Source organism: Setaria italica, chromosome VII, assembly GCF_000263155.2.
Source record: "Setaria italica strain Yugu1 chromosome VII, Setaria_italica_v2.0, whole genome shotgun sequence".
In the NCBI taxonomy this organism is placed as follows: domain Eukaryota; kingdom Viridiplantae; phylum Streptophyta; class Magnoliopsida; order Poales; family Poaceae; genus Setaria; species Setaria italica.
Genome location: NC_028456.1, coordinates 33,870,194 through 33,888,741, shown reverse-complemented (window position 1 = coordinate 33,888,741; position 18,548 = coordinate 33,870,194). Strand labels below are relative to the sequence as shown.

At 44.9% G+C, this 18,548-nt stretch overlaps 1 protein-coding gene and 1 long non-coding RNA gene across 4 annotated transcripts; both read right to left on the bottom strand.

The window, feature by feature from the left end:
* Nucleotides 1-2,314: 2,314 nt before the first annotated feature.
* LOC101757122 lies at nucleotides 2,315-9,487 on the bottom strand. 3 transcript variants are annotated; one of them, XR_002678520.1, is made up of 4 exons: nucleotides 8,827-9,487; nucleotides 8,651-8,723; nucleotides 2,757-3,180; nucleotides 2,315-2,638 (listed from the first exon to the last, which is right to left on the bottom strand). It is a non-coding gene; the product is annotated as an uncharacterized LOC101757122 (long non-coding RNA). The 3 variants fall into 3 exon arrangements; XR_001164580.2 differs by having other exon boundaries at nucleotides 2,315-3,180; nucleotides 8,827-9,481; XR_002678519.1 differs by lacking the exon at nucleotides 2,757-3,180 and having other exon boundaries at nucleotides 8,827-9,480.
* Nucleotides 9,488-13,998: 4,511 nt separating this feature from the next.
* On the bottom strand, nucleotides 13,999-18,080 carry LOC101756706 (TLD domain-containing protein 1). The gene is made up of 8 exons (XM_004977290.2): nucleotides 17,919-18,080; nucleotides 17,728-17,830; nucleotides 17,523-17,630; nucleotides 17,176-17,261; nucleotides 16,561-16,799; nucleotides 15,194-15,383; nucleotides 14,677-14,860; nucleotides 13,999-14,564 (listed from the first exon to the last, which is right to left on the bottom strand). Exons 1-8 carry the CDS (start codon nucleotides 17,978-17,980, stop codon nucleotides 14,259-14,261), a joined length of 1,278 nt encoding a protein of 425 aa, XP_004977347.1. The 5' UTR covers nucleotides 17,981-18,080; the 3' UTR covers nucleotides 13,999-14,258.
* Nucleotides 18,081-18,548: the final 468 nt, after the last annotated feature.

Below are 18,548 nucleotides of genomic sequence, written 5' to 3'. Positions count from 1 at the left end.
CAGTACCTAGGACTGCCACTTAGTTTGAGAAAACTGAAGAGAATGGAAGTGCAGCCACTAATTGATAGAGTTGCAGCTAAGCTGCCTACATGGAAAGGAAAATTATTGGATAAATTAGGAAAGCTCACCTTGGTCCGATCAGTGTTAACCTCGATGCCAATCTACTTCATCACAGTTTTTGCACTAAAGAAATGGGCTCTAAAAAAGATAGACGAGATCAGAAGGAATTTCTTGTGGAAAGGCTGAGCATGCCAGTGGAGGCCATTGTTTGATGAAATGGCAGAAGGCAACTTTGCCAAAGGAATTAGGTGGACTAGGCATCATTGACCTAAACATATTTAGTCGGGCTTTTCAACTACATTGGTTATGGTATGAATGGACACAACCACACTGACAGGCCATGGGTTGGAACAACCACACCTTGTGATGAAGTTGACAAATAGTTGTTCAGGAAAGCACGACTGTAATTTTGGAAAATGGAAACCAAGCAAAATTCTGGCAGCATTCTTGGATTGATGGTCGAGCGCCGAGAGATATAGCACCAAGTTTGTATAAGCTTGCATGGAGAAAAACAAGACTGTAAGAGAAGACATAACTGATCAAAATTGGACTAGAGGGTTGTGGCGTATAAACTCAGTGCAGCAGATGGCGGAGTTCGTCACCCTATGGGATTTGGTGCAGAATGTGCATTTCAGTGACCAGGAGGATAAGATTAAATGGAAATGGACAGCCGATGGTTCTTACACTTCAAGATCAACTTACATTGCACGACTGAATGGAACCTATAGCACATTTGATGGAGAGGCAGTCTGGCAAGCTCATGCGGAAGGAAAGCATAAGTTTTTTGCGTGGCTCCTAGTTCAAAGTAAAATCCTGACCGCTAATAAGATGATTGCCAGAAATTGGCAATGTGAGACCCAATGTGCACTATGTGATCAGGAGGCCAAGACTGCGATACATCTGTGTTTACAGTGTAGTTTTGCAAAGGAAGTATGGCTTTTAGTAAGTAACTGGACTGGAGGACAAATCAAAATGCTGGAGGATGACTTGGTGGATGTTGAAGAATGGTGGAAACGGTCCTTGTCACCGTTCAACAAGAAGCAAAGAAGATCGGTGGTAGCCTATCTCATTTCACAGCATGGAACATACGGAAGGAGCGAAACCGGCGAGTCTTTGAAGGAAGAAGTTTGCAGCCTCACCAAGTTTTTGCCATGATCCAAACCGGCGAGTCTTTGAAGGAAGAAGTTTGCAGCCTCACCAAGTTTTTGCCATGATCCAAGAGGACATCAATTGGCGCAAGAGAGCATGTGGGAACCTTGATTTAGGTTAGTGTATCCATGTTATCATTAATGTTAAGAGTTAAGAGAGTTATTTATGTAATATTGAACTTATCGTACTTCTTAAATGAATCAGCTTATTAAATGAATCAGCAGTGCTCCTTCTAAGCTTTTCAAAATAAAAATGTTACCTGAGAACACGTTCTTGTCCTCCTGGTGGTCGGTGGACCTCCATGACTAGATCATTCATAGCTCTCCTTCGGTTAGATGAGGCGCTTGCACGGCTCAACAGAGGAAGCACTTCCTTTTTCTTTTGTCATGTTCCCGAAAGGAAATTACCTAATCATGTGCCTATCAGCAGAAATATCCTCGGTCAGAAAAGAAAATTCTACCAGGAGATCGATCATATCGACAGTCGTACACTGCAAATGATCTCCAGAATGTCCCTTTGTAAGTGGCTGCAGTCACAGGAGACACACTCATCATGTCTTCGCTCCTAGCTATGGAGAATAACCTTTCTCCTCTCAGTTGAACATATCATGGAGATTGGAGGGGAGCGGAGGGATCGAATCGATCCCTATCCCCGTATACGGCATGCTGACTCGATCTAGGCCTTCATCGTCGTGCTAGTGCCTGGGCCGATCGATGTGCTATGGTTTCTCTCGTCACCTTTCACTTGTGCTTGTGTCCGGGCCAATCATGGTGTCTTTCATGGTGGACGATCCTAGAGGATCGTGAAGACCTGCCACCACAGCAGCATATATTCCCCGGGCTCAACATAGGAGACCACCCGGGTCTCGTCGTTGCAGTCTATGAATCGGAGCGTGCACTTTGTTTGGGAGTGTGGGAGTTAAATAAGTTTTTTTTTTCAGTGAATCCGAAAAAGGTTGGGGTTTTGCTAATTTCTATGGACTCAAAACTGAAAACTCCCGCACAAGAAGAAACCGAAAAGACGATCTGTCTGTGTTTGAATACCGACTCATTTGTCATTTCGACCCTGACCACGATCAATACGGCCCAGTTCAAAGACGGACCACTTTTTTTTTTTTTGAAAAAGGGTTCACCCTGCTTTTATAGAAAGCCAATAAGGTTTGGGTTACAGACCTTGCGACACACTGGGGATACCAGCTTACAGATAACGAGCAAAAGAGAGCACACGAGCTCAACCCTCGACACTACAGCAAACAAACTTCTACCACACAGAGATATAAGAAAGTAAAGACACAGATTCTTCAGATAAACGATTCTACAGGTGGTTGATCCTTCAGCTTTTCCAGAAAGTCTTCCGTCCATCCCCGCACTTGGGTCATCAGGCCATCCAAGTGTTCTCGGTCAGTACCCCCCAGTCGCACTCGCCATCTCTGCATACATGCAAAAATTTTGAAAAGGATTTCGGACGGACCACTTCATTCATACTTTGCATAGACCAGCCCAACATGCAAGATCAAGTGCACGGCCCAAGTTGCCTACACAACATACGTATTCGATGGCTCGATGCAGTCACGCCAACGCCTGCGATGAACTGATGATGCACCAAAGCCTAATTTTCAGGAGTACCTATTTTCTTGAATGAAGAGGATTCATAGGTTTTGCTATGCACTAGATATATATTATGTCTAAATGCATAGTAAAATGTATGAACCTAGAAAACCCAAAACGACTTTATAATTTGGGATGGAGGGAATGTATACTAAATGTGTAAAAATCCACATTGCAACAATTCAGCAGTGCGAGAATGCAGCACACAGATAAAGATTTGTAAACAACAATAGTAACTTAAGTACTACACACTACAAAGGTACTGTAGGAGTCAAAAGCATAATGGAAGGAATGCTAATTTTTGCCAGCAACCAAGAATCTCCTCCTCATTCTGGTAAACTGGTAGCCATGTGTTGGTTTACACCTGGAAAAGGGGTATGGGTAGAAGATTGTGTTAAATGAACTATTATACCCATCGAATCAACACTATTGGACATAAAAGCGCACACGTTACTCCATAGGATAATTACGTAAATTTGCAGCATGCCACTAGTCATCATGAAAAAATATTCACAGTACATAGTTATTTTCATCAGAAATGACATATCAGCAGAGAAATCACTACGTACTCAGAATGCCAGCAGAAGTTGATATGTCATTTCTGAGTTCTGACAACTTCTGGAAAGCGCCACTTAAGCACTGAAAACCTAATGTGCTGAAAATTAGGGATGGTAACCTATTGGCACACATCATCTAAACGAGTGCCTGATAGTGAATATTCAGAAAAAGGTATAATCTAATCTACAAATACTTTGCTGTCCTTTTCTTTTCCAACAGCAGCATACTGATTCATCTTGTCAGGTCAACATGTTGCAACACTTATTCAATGTGGTTGTAATTTCAAGCTGCAAAACATGTTCAGATGGTGGCTGTGTGTTGCAAGACTTCCTGTACGCCTTCAACATGTTGCAAGACTTATTCAATATGCTTGTAATTTCAAGCTGCAAAACATGTTGCAACTGATATTTTGCAAGTCATCTTCATTGCTCTGTGACACTCTCTGTGCGTCTTTCGGCCGTCAGCAGGGGTTTGAATGCTTCGGCCGTTCAGGCCTAAAGAACACTGAGAAGCGCCGTGCTATTTCAGATGATCGGCCCCGACGTTGATGTATTATGTTGGAATGTACGGGGTCTTAATCAGCAAGCCCGTAAGGATGTAGTTCACCAGATTGTGGCCAACACGATGTGCGCCATTGCATGTTTCCAGGAAACCAAGCTTGCACAGATAGATGACTTCACCGCGTCTTACTTGGGTGGGTACAGGCTAACCAAAACCGCTTTCGCGCCAGCCATAGGAGCTTCAGGTACAAGAGGAGGACTGCTGATACTGTGGGATGAGAGGGTAGTGCAGGTCTCACAGATTACCGTGGGGATGTTTCACTTATCAGCCTCTATTTCACTACATGATGGCGAAACCTTCAGACTGTCAAATGTCTACGGACCATCCAGTCAGGGGCAAAAGAGAGCCTTCTTACAAGAAATGCTAACACTAAAGCCTTCCAGTGGGACACCGTGGATTATAATGAGGGATTTTAACCTCATATACAGAGCCGCGGACAAGAACAATTCTAGGCTAAATACTAGAATGATGAGTCTATTCAGGGAGGCGATTAGCGATTGCGAGCTCCAGGAAATTCCACTTCAGAACCGCCACTTCACATGGAGCAATGAGCAACAAAATCCGACGCTTGTCAGACTTGACCGAATGTTCTGTAATACGGAAGGTGACGCCTTATTTGCCTCCCACGCTCTACATGCACTTTCAACATCACACTCGGATCACTGCCCACTACTCCTTTCCAATCAAAGTGGACCATGACGGCCAAGGACATTCCAGTTCGAGCGTTTTGGCTGAGATTGCCACGCTTCAAGGAGGTAGCCGAAGCTTGGAGTAAGCCCTGCGCTCACCACGAGACTTTTCACCGCCTGTATCACAAGTTACGGGAAAGTTCCCAAATGCTTAGAGCCTGGAGCCACAACTTTTACCCGGATGCCAAGATGTAGCTTCTCATGGCGTGTGATGTCGTCCTCAGATTAGATATGGCGCAAGAGCATAGAGCCCTCACCAGGGACGAATTGAACCTGCAGCAAAAACTTAAGCGAAGAATCCTCGGCCTAGAGGTGGTTGAAAGGGTCAGACGGAAACAAGCATCACACATTACGAATATCAAATTAGGTGATGCTAATACCAAATACTTCCATCGGAGGGTTAATGGAAGGAAGAAGAAAAACTACATTCAACAACTAAAACAAGGATCCATTTGGGTCTTCAATTACGAAGAAAAAGTCAACATAATTCAAGACCACTTCGCTACGATAATGGGACCGACGGGACAACGATCACAGGACGTTAACTGGGACAGCATAAATCTCCCCAGTCTGGACCTCAGCTCCCTCGCCGAACCTTTCACGGAGGAGGAAATTAAACATGCAATACTAGACATACCATCGGACAAGGCACCGGGACCGGATCGCTTCACTGGGGCATTTTACAAGGCCTGTTGGGAGATTATAAAGTGCGATGTCATAAACACGGCCAATGCTTTTCATAACTTGCGTTGCATGAGCCTGCCTTTAATCAACACGGCCAACGTAGTGTTGTTGCCAAAAAAGGAAGGGGCCGAGGCAGTCCCTGACTTCAGACCGATAAGCTTGATACACTCATTCATCAAGATTATTACAAAGGTGCTTGCCATGCAGCTAGCTCTGCACATGAAAAACATTGTGTCACAATCACAATTGGCTTTCATCAAGCAAAGGAGCATCCACGATAGTTTTATGACAGTCAGGAGCATGGCACGTCGCTACCATCGGCAACAAATTGCGACACTAATTTTTAAGCTTGACATCGCCAAAGCGTTTGATTCGGTGAGATGGGATTACCTGCTAGGTTTACTTCAACGCTTGGGCTTCCCCATTTGTTGGCGGGAATGGATGGCCTCTCTATTCTACACATCTTCATCTAGGATCCTTCTCAATGGGGTCCCAAACAGCCCCATCAGGCACAACAGAGAACTACAGCAAGGAGATCCTTTATCTCCTTTACCTTTTGTGATTGCAATCGAACCGCTACGAGCTTTATTGGAGCAGGCCACTGAAAGAGGGTTCATATCCAAGCTGCGAGGCAGGTCCCTCAATTTCCAAACATCCATGTACGCCGACGACACAGCTATTTTCCTAAATCCGACTAGGCAGGATGTCATTGCTTTAGCTGACCTCCTCACTAGATTTGGTGATGCGTCGGGGTTGAGAACAAATTTCGAGAAATCAAGTGTGGTGCCTATAAGATGCGAGGAGCTCAATATGGACGACATCTTTGGAGGCATTCCAATCACACGGTCTTCCTTTCCGGTGCGATATCTTGGTCTTCCACTAACGGCGTCAAGGCTCAAGAGAGTACACTTCCAGTTGGTCATAGACAAGGCGACCTGCAAGCTCACTGCGTGGAATGCGAGGAACATGACTATGGCGGGCCTCCTAGCACTCACGAAATTAGTATTAACATCGCAGGCGGTATACCTCCTGTCGGCAATGGAGGCCCCTAAAGAGGTGACGAAGAAAATCGACGCTAAGCGCAAGAAGTTCTTTTGGGCAGGGGTGGCGACATTAACGAGGGGAAAATGCGAAGTGAATTGGCGAAGGTCTGCCAGGCCGACAAGACTGGGGGGAGAAGGTATTTTAAACATCTACAAGTTTGCAAGAGGACTGAGGCTCAGATGGCTTTGGCATGAGTGGAAAGCGGAAGACAAGCTTTCGGTGGGCTCCGAGGTTCCATGTAATAACACGGATAGGAAATTATTTGCGGCATGTACACGCATCGACGTAGGCGATGGAGCAAAAACTTCCTTTTGGAATAGTGCCTGGGTTCAAGGCCAAAGGCCAAAGGACATAGCGCCAGGTATTTTCTCCATTTCAGAAAGGAAGAACAGGAGTTTACGTGACGCGCTTCACAACCGAACATGGATCCAGGATATCAACATACACCACAATAGGTTCTTTGTACAGCACTTTCGAGAATTCATCCTTCCGTGGCAAGTCGTACAACAAGTAGCCCTGCGCCCGAGTGTCCAAGATGAAATCACTTGGAAGTTTACTGCAGATGGTAGCTACTCCGCAAAATCCGCTTACGATGCACAGTTCATTGGTTCGGCATCCACCAACTTTGACGGCTTGATTTGGAAAATATGGGCTCCTAGAAGCTGCAAAACCTTCTCCTGGCTCACAATCCAAAATCGGCTTTGGATTGCTAACAAGCTTCAGAAAAGGGGATGGCCAAATCAAGCTACCTGCCCACTATGTCGAAGATCACAAGAATCAGCGTTACACCTCTTCGCCGAATGCCGGGTCACAACAAGAATCTGGGCCATGGTGGTGGACTGGTTGTCAGCGCCAGCAATCCACCTGAGGGCCTGGCAACAAGCAGATACGCTGCATCACTGGTGGTCGATGAGATCGGGAGCAAATTCCTGCTCTAAGAGAGGCATGCGAACTTTGATCATGCTAGTTACATGGACAATCTGGAGGGAAAGGAATATGAGAATATTTAACAGTAAGGAGTCTACTGTCAACATGATCTTTGAGAGGATCAAAGACGAGGCTGCCGTGTGGATTATGGCGGGAGCGAAACATCTCTCCGCTTTACTGGCGCGATGCTGATTGCGATTGAGTTCATAGTGTTGTTTTGTTTTCCTGGTTCAGTTTTTGCCTTATTTCATTTTTTATCGATTGTATTTATCCAGTCTGGATTTCTTCTTTTTAACATAATCGGCAGCTCTCCAGCCAGGTTCGTTTCAAAAAAAATTCATCTTGTCAGTCAGTATGAACAGCTTTGTGCATCTGAAGGCTAAAATACTTGAAGGCCAAAACACACAAGTACTAATAAACTTTTTGAAGTCTCAAGAAAATGCTAGTTACAATGAGCCACATGATGAAATCAATAGTGTTAAGCAAATGAGCACAAATACATTGTGTGAGGCAATGAAATGATATCTTTCTGATCAGTCTGGCGACTGGTATCTTTCACAGATCTGGAAGAGTGCCGTTATGCCACAAGACTGAATAACATCAACCTCCGCCTAGCATAGTACTCGCCGAAAACAATCAGGATCTCACTACACGGCAGACTGGCAGCAGTGTGTTAAACCAGCTACTTGCTCACTGATGCATGCCAAGCTGCGAACCATTCACCTTGCTAAAATCAAATACTTGCCACAAGCCCACAACAACACGTTCACCAAAACCAGCACACTGGTGAAGCAGTCGCAATGAAAAGAACTTCAGGAGGACAGCAGCAATATGGATTGTAAGGGGACAGAGGGATACAGTGTTTGCAGCAATATGGTGTGAGTGGGCCCGTGACTGTACTGTGTTGAATACAATTATCCAAGGGTATCCAAATGTCATTGATTTTTTCAGGACAATGGGAAAGGGGGGACTAGATGACTAGTAGTGTTGGAACAACCCTTGCCTGTTTGTCAGACGAATAGGCCTTTGTGCAGAACCTGACACTAAACTAGGAGCTTACCCACCTCTATTATGGTAGTCTGGTAGCACAACAGTAGATAATCATGGCAAATGGGCAAAATCTCTCTCTGTAGGAAGCGTATTACAATTTCATAAGAGCTTATTAATTTTGCAATCACTCTCTATTCAGCAACAAAGTCACGCATTAGCACAGATGCAGTGTTCCATATTGTAAAGCCTTATTTGGAAGAGGGGGTATGCCACATGGATGAGGTATAAATAACATGTACATTTCAACTAATACGAGCTGAAAGTAACATGGTGTCATTAAAAGGCCGGTGCACCAAATAAAAGAAGAGCTGAAGGACTTACCTCGTTATTCAACTTCTCTTAATCTTGCATCGACCAACCTTCTGCGTTCCTTCTGAATATTAGTCCTCTGCTCCTGCAAGCACATAATGCAAATGTTAATAGCAAGCCCCAAACAAAACAATTTTTAGTAGGAAAAAACAATGCAGAAAGAAAATAAAGTAAATGCACCTACATACCACCGATTACGAATGCAACAGCTGAAGATATAGTGGATGAGACTACTAGGTCCCGCGGCCATACAGGCTGCAATTATCAATTGCCGGTGACAAGCTGCCACTACCGAGGTGGTATTGCGCAAGATAGGGTCTTCCTGAACGAATGAAGACAACATTGTCACCCTTCACTGTAGGCAGTACCTTAGAGGAGACACTTATATTCCTTTCTTCAAGGAACAAGGTATTGCCTCTGATGTCTTTTGTTGGGATAAACCTTTGCAGCACAAGGTCTGCGAGTTTGCAAACTAAAATCTGCGACCCAGACAAATCATTGTGGCCAAGCACAAGGATCTCGGAACCACACTCTACCAGACCTTCAGGATAGACAAGTTTGTGTGCGGGTATTGTGGCGATCAACTTTGGTGGTTGTAGTTCACGACCTGCTCCCGCCCCATCTTGCACAGGCGGGGAGGACGGAGGCGCGGCCGGCAGGGAAGGGTCGAGGCATGGCAGGGGCGGCTCCGCACGAGGATGGAGAAGGCAGGACGACGCTCGGGCGGCCGTCGAGGAGCGGTGGGCTAGGGAGCTAACGACAGCGGAGGGCAGTGCGGTGCTCGGGCGGCTGGTGAGGAGGCTAGGCAGCTCGCGGTGGTGAAGGGTCATGCGACGGAGAAGATAAGGCCCAAAGAGAAAAAAAAATAAAGAGAAAAAAAAATAAAGAGGATGATAGGTGGGCCCATAAATGACACGTCGTTAACAGTGTAAGTTAACAGCGTAAAAAACGACGTCTATCCATCCTTCGTAACCTCTCTAACCAAACAAAAAATTGAAATGGAACTATTCAAGACGAGTCAGACTTAAAAAAATAGGGACGAAGCTAACCCATTTCAGTTGATCCCAAGTTAAATACATGCTAAAAAGATGAAAATGCTAAATCAAGCAACCTAACGTTTGAAGTGCCAAAACTGCAAAGTGATGTCAAAAATGCAAAACCATATGTTTCAAGGGTCACTAGCACAAGTTTCTCTCGATCCGATGGCAATCTATTCAACGTTGCCCAAACTTCTTTCTCGAAATGGGTGGTCCCCACCATGTAGTACACACGTATTCGAACATGACTTTGTAGCTTAGGAATTTGGAACAAAGTTTTTCCGCTTACGGAAGCCCGCTCCTTCTTTGAGGGGTCGTACACGGGATCTGACGCGTCCTTTCAAGTGAAGCGAGCAGGGTGTTTGTTTCAGCTTCTCCAGCCGATTCTCGCGAAAATAATCGAGGAAGCTCTCCAACGTCACGATTCTCGACCTCCTTCACCGGCAGCGATTTTTACCGCAGCCCCAACAACACTACGCCACAGAATCGTCCCTCACGTCGCTTTTGGGAAAAATCCCACCGATTCCGCACCCCTCCCCTCCCCTCCGCAACCCGCCTTCCCTCCGCCTGCGCACGCCCGGCCGCCTCTGCCCTCCGCCAGCTCCGGCCGCCGCTCCCTCGCGCGCTCCCCCAGCTCCTCCAGCTCCGGCGTGGCGCAGCAGGTGGGCGGGCGGCGGTGCAGCCAGCAGGGAGCAGGTGCGGCGCCGCGCAGCAGGCGGGCAGACGGCGATGCGTCACGGCGCAGCCAGCAGGGGAGCAGCTGCGGCGCGGCGCGGCAGGGCCAGCAGGGGACGGCAGCAGGCAGCACGCTCGGCAGCAGGATGAGCGGCAGCGACTCTTTCCTTCTATCTCTTCTATTTCCTTCTATCGCTTCAATTGCGATTAATTGATCTGAGATTTAACGGAGATGTTAAATTTTGCCGGATGGCAGTTTTGAGGCTAGGGAAGAGGAATGCCAAGAAGTCAAAAACAAAGAAAAGGATAAATTGAGAGATGACAGGTGGGGTCATAAGTAATTGTTTTATCAAAATTTATGTTTTACAAACTTTAAAAAATATTGACAAAATCATCTTCTGTATATACTCATGAATCAAGTGAGCTCATGCTATCATGAGCTATACGAGCATACAAGTCATTTTACACTCAGAACAGATAATTCATTACAAATAATCAGGATTGTCAAACTCCCTGTTCATCCGACCAGCAGACTACCTCGAGACAATCGATTCTCTACCTAGGAAGTGTCGTTTTGATCCTCATCGCGGGGCAGTTATATATTGTTGGTTTTGTGTTGGCAATCTCTAGCCGAGATGTAACACCTGACGAGGTCACCGGCATATCACCGGCATATCATCAGATAGTACACTTCACTAGTTATGAAACCCATATATGTGCCAATTTTTTCTCCCTTCTGATAAACTTCACGGCAAAGCTTTTGCCGTCATTTTGAGGGGGAAGAAAGATATTCAGAGTATCTTTGTCACACCATGTAGACCAGACAACAACATGATCGTTTTCCAGCGAACCTTGGCGATCCTAGATTTGACCTAACAAATGGACAGGGGCTCCTCGGCGATATACTATAACTATGCATCAGTCACCCAAATTCACAAAGACATTATTAATGGAAATTGACATACGGTTCAAGCCTTCATTTTATTTTATTCATTGGCTGGGTCACATTTACTCCGCAGCCCCCACAAACAACTCAGTAGAACACGTGTCCACAGTCGACACGATCGAACAACTCCCATAGTCCCATGCATACAGCCATACTCGCTCGGTCATAATTCAACTCTGACTCATCAGGGTTCAAGTCCAAGTGCATTTCTTGGGCGCTTCCGACATGAAAGAGTAGTGGCCATGCTTGTACCAGCTCAGAATCGCACAAGAGAAGGTCCTCCAGTTGGTCGCCAAGTAGGTGAGGAGCACATTGTGTCCCATCGGGTCGTCAATGGTGCGCGCCTTGAGACCGTCCCAGCGATCAAACACCGCCTGTCGGGGTGGAAAGAAACACTCCGCCTCAGCAATGATGACCCACGAGCGCCAACGAAAAATCCGAAGAAGTCGGGATAACCTCCGCCGAAGGAGAGAAATGCCGAGTCGGGCATCCTGTATTGGTTCCCCTGAGGCTGAAAGGCGAACCGCACAGACGGATCTTTGTCCAAATGCTCCATACCTCTAGGTCAAGATAATATGCGCGAGATGTGAATTTGTAGGAATCGATGAGCATGTGAGTTTGCTGCACAGACGGGCCGGTATCGGAAGAAAATAGAATCCCAGTTCGTCTAGGGAGTCTTTTTACTGCCTAAAACTGCTTCTATGAGCAAGCTTGTCAGTGTACGCTACATTAGGCTGCTTAATGTATCGTCTCCCTTGCCTGTGTAGGAATGGATGAGCATGTCTATATGTGCTCCTCACTTACCCTTGTATGGATAGATGAGCATGTGAGTTCACACAGGTTAGTATCACAAGAGAAATAGAATACAAGTTTGTTTAGGCAGTTTTGTGACTTCCTAAAATGCTTTTATGAACAAGCTTGGCAGCCTATGCTACAGCATCCTGCTTTTTTTCATCATCTCCCTTGCCTGTAGTGTACGAATGGATGAGCTTTCCTCACAGATAAGCATCACAAGAAATAGGATACTCCTACCACATCCTAGAATGCTTTTATGAACAAGGTAGCCAGCGTACGCAACAGTAATCTTTTAGTCTATCGTCTCCTGGCAAAATATAAGGGAAGAACGAAAAAAGAAACACGGTGAGCCTTACACATAAACGGGGAAACGGCTTCAAACTTCAAAGGGTGGGGAAAGAAATTAATTCGCTGGATTAACATTAGTAATCTATCTTCATCTCGTGTTGTTTCGTTATTGGTGCTCATTTCTGCATCGTTATGTACACAACATTAGTGAAGATTCTCTTGCAACGAATTTGCTGGTCTCAACTTCTTCCAACCAGAGCAGATGTACTATACGCTCAAGAACCCTACAGGGCTCACTGTGAATCTCATGGACACGACACGCACACGTTATCGATGTTCAGCTTTATTGCTAACAAGAGGGCAGATAATTTCAGGAGGAAAAAGCATAAGTGCAAAGTGCATAATAAGAAGCACTCTTTTACAACATGTAGGTGAATAAACGTACATGATTCGATGGCCAATAAATACAATGGTAAAATGCCCATATGAAAAGGCATCGGGGCAGCTTCCAGGAGGATATGCTAAGCCTCTGTGTGAGTTGCAGGTTTTGCCAGCTTAGTTTACCAAACTATACGAGCAATTGATCGTCTCGTGGTTTCATGTCTATATTTGCTCCGGCCTTACCTGTGTGGCTGCGTATAACTGTGTACGAATGGATGAGCGTGTGAGTTCGCATATACAAGTATCATAAGAAATAGAATACATGTTTCACCATTGGTGTTCGTTTCAGCATAACTACCCTATTGAGTATCCAACATAAGTAGTGAAGATGTTCTTGCAACAAACTTGCTGATCTCATCAACTTCCAATCAGAGCAGAGGTACATGCTCAAGAAACCTGCAGGCTCACTGTGAATCTCGTGGACAGCAGATGAACACGTTATCAATGTTAAACTTTGCTAAAGAAAAAACAGGAAGACCATTTCAGGGGGAAAAAAAAGGTATAGCCAATAAATCCGAAGCTAATAAGGAATATATTAGAGGACCCGTCAGTTTCAAGGGGCAAAGGAGCACTCTTTTAAACTTGTGACGGAATAATGGTACATGATCCAGCGGCCAGGAAAATGGTAAAATGCAGCAATTGCCGAGAAGGATGCTAAGCCTCTGTGTAGGTTGCAGATTTTGCCTGCCTAGTTTACAAGTTACAGATATATCACTAATTCACTATATACAAGCAATTGATCCTCTCCTGGTTTCCTGTCTATATTTGCCCCTCCCTTACCTGTGTAGGAATGGATGAGCATGTGAGTTCGCACAGATAATATCCTCCATTTCCTGTCTATATTTGTTTAGAGGGGTCTGTGACTTCCTAGAATGCTTTTATGAACAAGCTTGCCAGCATACGCAACAGTAGCCAGGTGTCGTTTTAAGCACAGCACACAAATATGCCAGCCAAATTTGGGGATCACCCAGTTATGGAGTGTTTGTTTGAGAAATGGGTGACACAGCATCCTCTCATGACATACCAACACTTTCTCACCCATGGTATCTTTGTTTGGTCTGCGGGATGGAGTGATTTAATTCATCACCACCTCGTCCCTCACAAGTCACAATCACATATTAGTATAGACGTGAGGGATTAAGTCAGCGCACTAAACTTCATAGGATGAACTCATGATGGATCACCTTAAAGCTAAACATTCCATTAAATTCTTTGTCGTTCAAAGTTGGGAACAAACATAGGCCAATAGTTATAATTCTAAATCATGAGCTCCATTCAGTGTGCTCCGCATCACTTTGGTTCAAACGAAAATTTTACAGTGATAAAATATATGAACACAAAAGGAGTCAGGCATGGTATCAGGAGGGATTGTTTTTTATAAACATGTACTGTACAGGTCCTCTCCAGCATGTTCTCAGTTATGATCCTCAGTCAGTCCTTAATCGCTCGCATTTGCCAAACCAACCATCTTCAACATGTTCCGGTCCTCCTTGAATCTCTCGAGGACTGTCCCCTTGACAAGCTCCGGTTTCTCATCTTGTGCTCCCCTCATTTGTATTCCCCAACATTCAATGACTTCTGGCCTGAACCTGTTTGTCTTGGAAAGAGGAGGGCTGGTAAACGTGCTACAAGTAAATGAGTGCCCTTGATCGAAATTTGCAGATAAAAAGAGCCCAAAATGATGTGGCTGCCCTCCAAATCCAATGCCATTAGGTATGTTCTCAGAGCTGAAGTTTATAGCACACTGCCAAAATAAGCTAATGATTACTACCATTTATAGTTCTGGAGATGAGTAGTAATACATATGCAGTGAAGAAATAAAATAGAGAAGATACTTCGAACTGAGCAAGGCATACCCATTGCAAATTTTTGTTTGCTCCTGTAGGGCGGAAAATGGATGCTTGAGGGTATAATTTGAAGAGGAATGTCTTCATGTCACCATAAAAATCACTGTGCCTTTCCCAAGGCTGTGATGCATACCCACCATAAACTGATCCTTCTGTATCTTTAACAATTAGAACAGTCTGCGCATCACCATTCCTATAAAATGAAAAACATGTCCAAGAATTACATATATAGTTCAAAAGTTATTAATACAAAAGTATAAGCAGTTATAGGACAAGCATAAGGACTCTCATGAATCGTGGCAGTAGGTTGTGAAACTGGCAAGCTTGTGCACATTATTAGAAATTGGAATTGGCCTCAATGTTGCCGGTATGCAAACAAAGAAAAATAACTGAAATCATGTCATGAGGGTGGAACTTAGTTTCATTATGTCATTTCCATACAGAGTAACGCATCTTTGTAATCATGAATGAAGTCAAAGAATGTGGCTTTCACTCAAGCATATCTACAAAATTGAAGAGTACTCACGTTACTTTGCCTAAGAAAGTGTTGAAGCTTTGTCCATGAAGAGAACTATGATACAAAAGCTTCCATTCTTGCACCTCATGTTGGGAAAAGCCACCTCCAATATGCCAGGCATACTCTTTATTTAAAAGAAGCAAATCGGTGGAGATGTTTTCAGGATAGTGAAGCAGTGGTACTTCAAACCCTGGTCTGCCTGCAAACAAACTAAAGTCAGCAAAAGCATGCCATGATATATCATAAGCATTGCAGATACGGATGGCCCTCAACATATGTAAATTAAGATTTCATTTAAACTTCTCAAATACTAATAAACATGCTAAAGGTATAAATGTGCAACTTCAGATAGCATGTGCTGAACTAATCGAGAATTTCTTTCATAATGAACAGGCAATAGTGTGAAATGACATAAGTGATTAAGTGGTGTGTAGGACAAGAATTAGATTTGAAGGTTCATTCAAACAAATGGAGACAAAGCAAATGCTGTCACTCATGCAACACAAGCACAACATGTCCTCCAAGCTATCATGTGTATTCCTGTTCCATCCTTGTCACAATGGCACAATTGTAACAGGAACTGTCCTAATAACTGAATGCAGTAAATACATAAAACTACTAAGGCAAATCGCATATTATTTCCAGTTGGTGTCTTTTGTTTCGGATTCTAATGCGAAAATTTCGAATTCGCTACAGTTAGCACATTTACTAAATTGACTTGCATATTAAATTGCATTATTGATGGATATATTAAGTTATGTCGGCATCTTCTGACAGTCAGCTACAGCATCGTGTCTGCTGTCTGCATTTGCCAATGAACAAGGTGTAAAAGTATGGAGAATGAGGATGTTTGAGAAAGAGTCAGATGTTTGTAAGAGGCAAAAAACTGTATGCCTCAGGACTATTTGATCTGATCTGGTTTTGAGACTTAGAAAGTATTGGTTCGATAATGGAACTTCTATCTCTGCTTCTTCTTGTACAAGTTTGAGAGGAACATTCTTAATGCAGTAGAACGCCCCATTTTTCAAGAAAATAGTATAAGTTCTTGAATTGTATGGCTTGTATTTTTCACATTGTTCTGTGCATGAGAAACTTCTGTGAGCACATGCTTATGATGTTCTCCCTAGCACTTCAGCTGTTTAGTAGTGAGTGCAAAAAAAAATGAGAGAAGCGTGCAAAAACTTCAACCCGGTCATCATGTGAATCAGCACTGTGTCAATTCCTGGATGTGAAGACTAATGGGGGCAGCCTGAGGAAAAATTGCCAGTCCTACTCCTACACCATCAGATGGACTGGATATACAATATTTTATTTTATTTTAATGATGGAAATGCTGCGTTTAGGAATACCAGCAGAATTACAAGAATAAGACAGACCTGAATCAGGGGGCATCAACAAATTTCCAAGGAACTTCCTCAATGATGGCAAGAGAGTGCACCAGTTCCTAAAGTCTGATAATGACATAGACTTCTCTGAGACCGCTTCAGCATCCTTCGAAAATACTGCAGAGTTGAGGAATGCTTCAAACGGTCTGTTATTGGAACCTTCCCCAACTTCCTTGTTTTCTTCAAATATAGTTTCATGAATGGACGCCAAGACAGATTCCAAATCAGACCTGGCAGTGCACGAGAGAGGTAAATGCAAGAGTAAATATCAATTGATGACTAAAACTTGATTAAAAGAACATCAACGACCGTATAAATCATAAGCCTGTTAAAATGAAAAGCATAAATTTTTCCAAATGCAAACAAACTCATCTCTTTCAATTGCACCCAGTGAAAGTACTACCTAAAGTATGCAATGGAAATGCATAGAGGGCCAATGGTAGCAAGAGACCTTCTCCTCATTCATATCACTTGCATTTTGTAGCACATTTGTTTGAGGTAGTTTCAAATTTTAAGCGTTCGACTATCGAACCAGCTTAGCAAAGGACACAATTCACACATGACACATCAATGCATCAGAAGGAAATCATTTATCTCGGGCTGCACCTGGTTAAGACACCATCTCCTGTAACGTCACATAGTTGATAAATGAATTCATCAACCTCGTCTCGAGTTCCCCTTCCATATGTTGCCTACATGTAACAAAGAAAAAAAATTAAACAAGAATACACACAAAGTAGACAAGTTTATAAGATCACAGTGAAACACCTCATTGAATGTCTGAATTAAAGCACTGAAGTGGTCTATGCATGCATATCAGCAATCTATTGAGCAATATTGCATCAATGTCTACAATTTATTCGATCAATTCCACCAACGTCTCTCACTTGCAGCAACTAACTGAACAACAGAATGGATCGAATTGAGTCGAGCATTAGAGAAGAGGTACCAACTTTGGAGATGATCAAATCCTCGAATGTGACCCCATCGCTCCCACCACTCTCCTTCGCCACCAACTGGAATAGTCTCTCGCCCAACGAGCCCCGCACCCCATAGTACTCCTGCACGAAGAGAGACACACCCGTCAGAAGCCATCATAAAAATCCAGCAAGATCCAAACCCAATTCGAAGCAATTGGGGGCGAACGCGGTTGCTCACGAGGAAGACGGGGCGTGAGATGGCACGGCCACTGGTCTGCGACTGCGCTGCGAGGGAGCTGAATAGAGTGCGGAGGCTATCCAGCTCCTGCTTCGAGAAGGCCCTGCGAGGAAGCGCGGCAGTGAGATCACCGGAACAAGGCTCGCGAATCTCAGCAGCGATGGAGGTGGCAGCTGTGAGTGTGGTGGTACCTGGAGGCCGTGGCGAAGCGGGAGCTGGAGGCGGACGCCGGTGAAGCCTGTGAGTTTCCCATCGCCGCCGGCAACGTCGACGGCGAGGGCGAGCGCGCTCAGGCTCGGCAACTGCCAATTGAACTCCTCGCGATCCTTTTTTCTTTCCCTTTTTTCCTGTTTTTGTTTTCTCTTTTTTGGGTTCTCACTGTAACCGAACTGGACGGCCCCTCGCGCCACCAAGGGACGCCTTCGCTTCATGGGCCTTTCGCTTTCTCGCTTTCCCTCCCTTCTCAGAAGCCGAGGCCCAGGAGATGGCGGCCCATCTCAAATAATTACAAGGGCCGGCCGCTTCTTGGGCCGGAGGCGGGCCGGGTGTGGCGCGGCGGGGCGCCGACGACGGCGTGCGGCGGTGCGGGCGACGCGCTGGATGCGCTTTCCGGCGAGCAGGAGCAGGTGATCCACACGGCCACATGCCCACATCCATGACAAACAACCATGCATGATCTGTCGCTGGCGGCGTTGGTGGTCCAGACGTCCAGTCCAGTCCTCCAGGTTTCCTCTCTGGTCCTGGCCATGCCGGCTTGCCCACACCGTGTTCGATGAAACTTCGCAGCCGGAAAACCAAGGTAGCCCAGGTGTTCTCGCGGG

Coding starts and splice junctions, on each gene's coding strand:
- LOC101756706 (XM_004977290.2), bottom strand. CDS start 17,980: ATGGGAAACTCACAGGCTTCACCGGCGTCCGCCTCCAGCTCCCGCTTC. Junction 17,631..17,727: donor TCTCACGCCCCGTCTTCCTC/GTGAGCAACCGC, acceptor CTCTTCGTGCAG/GAGTACTATGGGGTGCGGGG. Junction 14,861..15,193: donor ACTTTCTTAGGCAAAGTAAC/GTGAGTACTCTT, acceptor TTCATTTTATAG/GAATGGTGATGCGCAGACTG.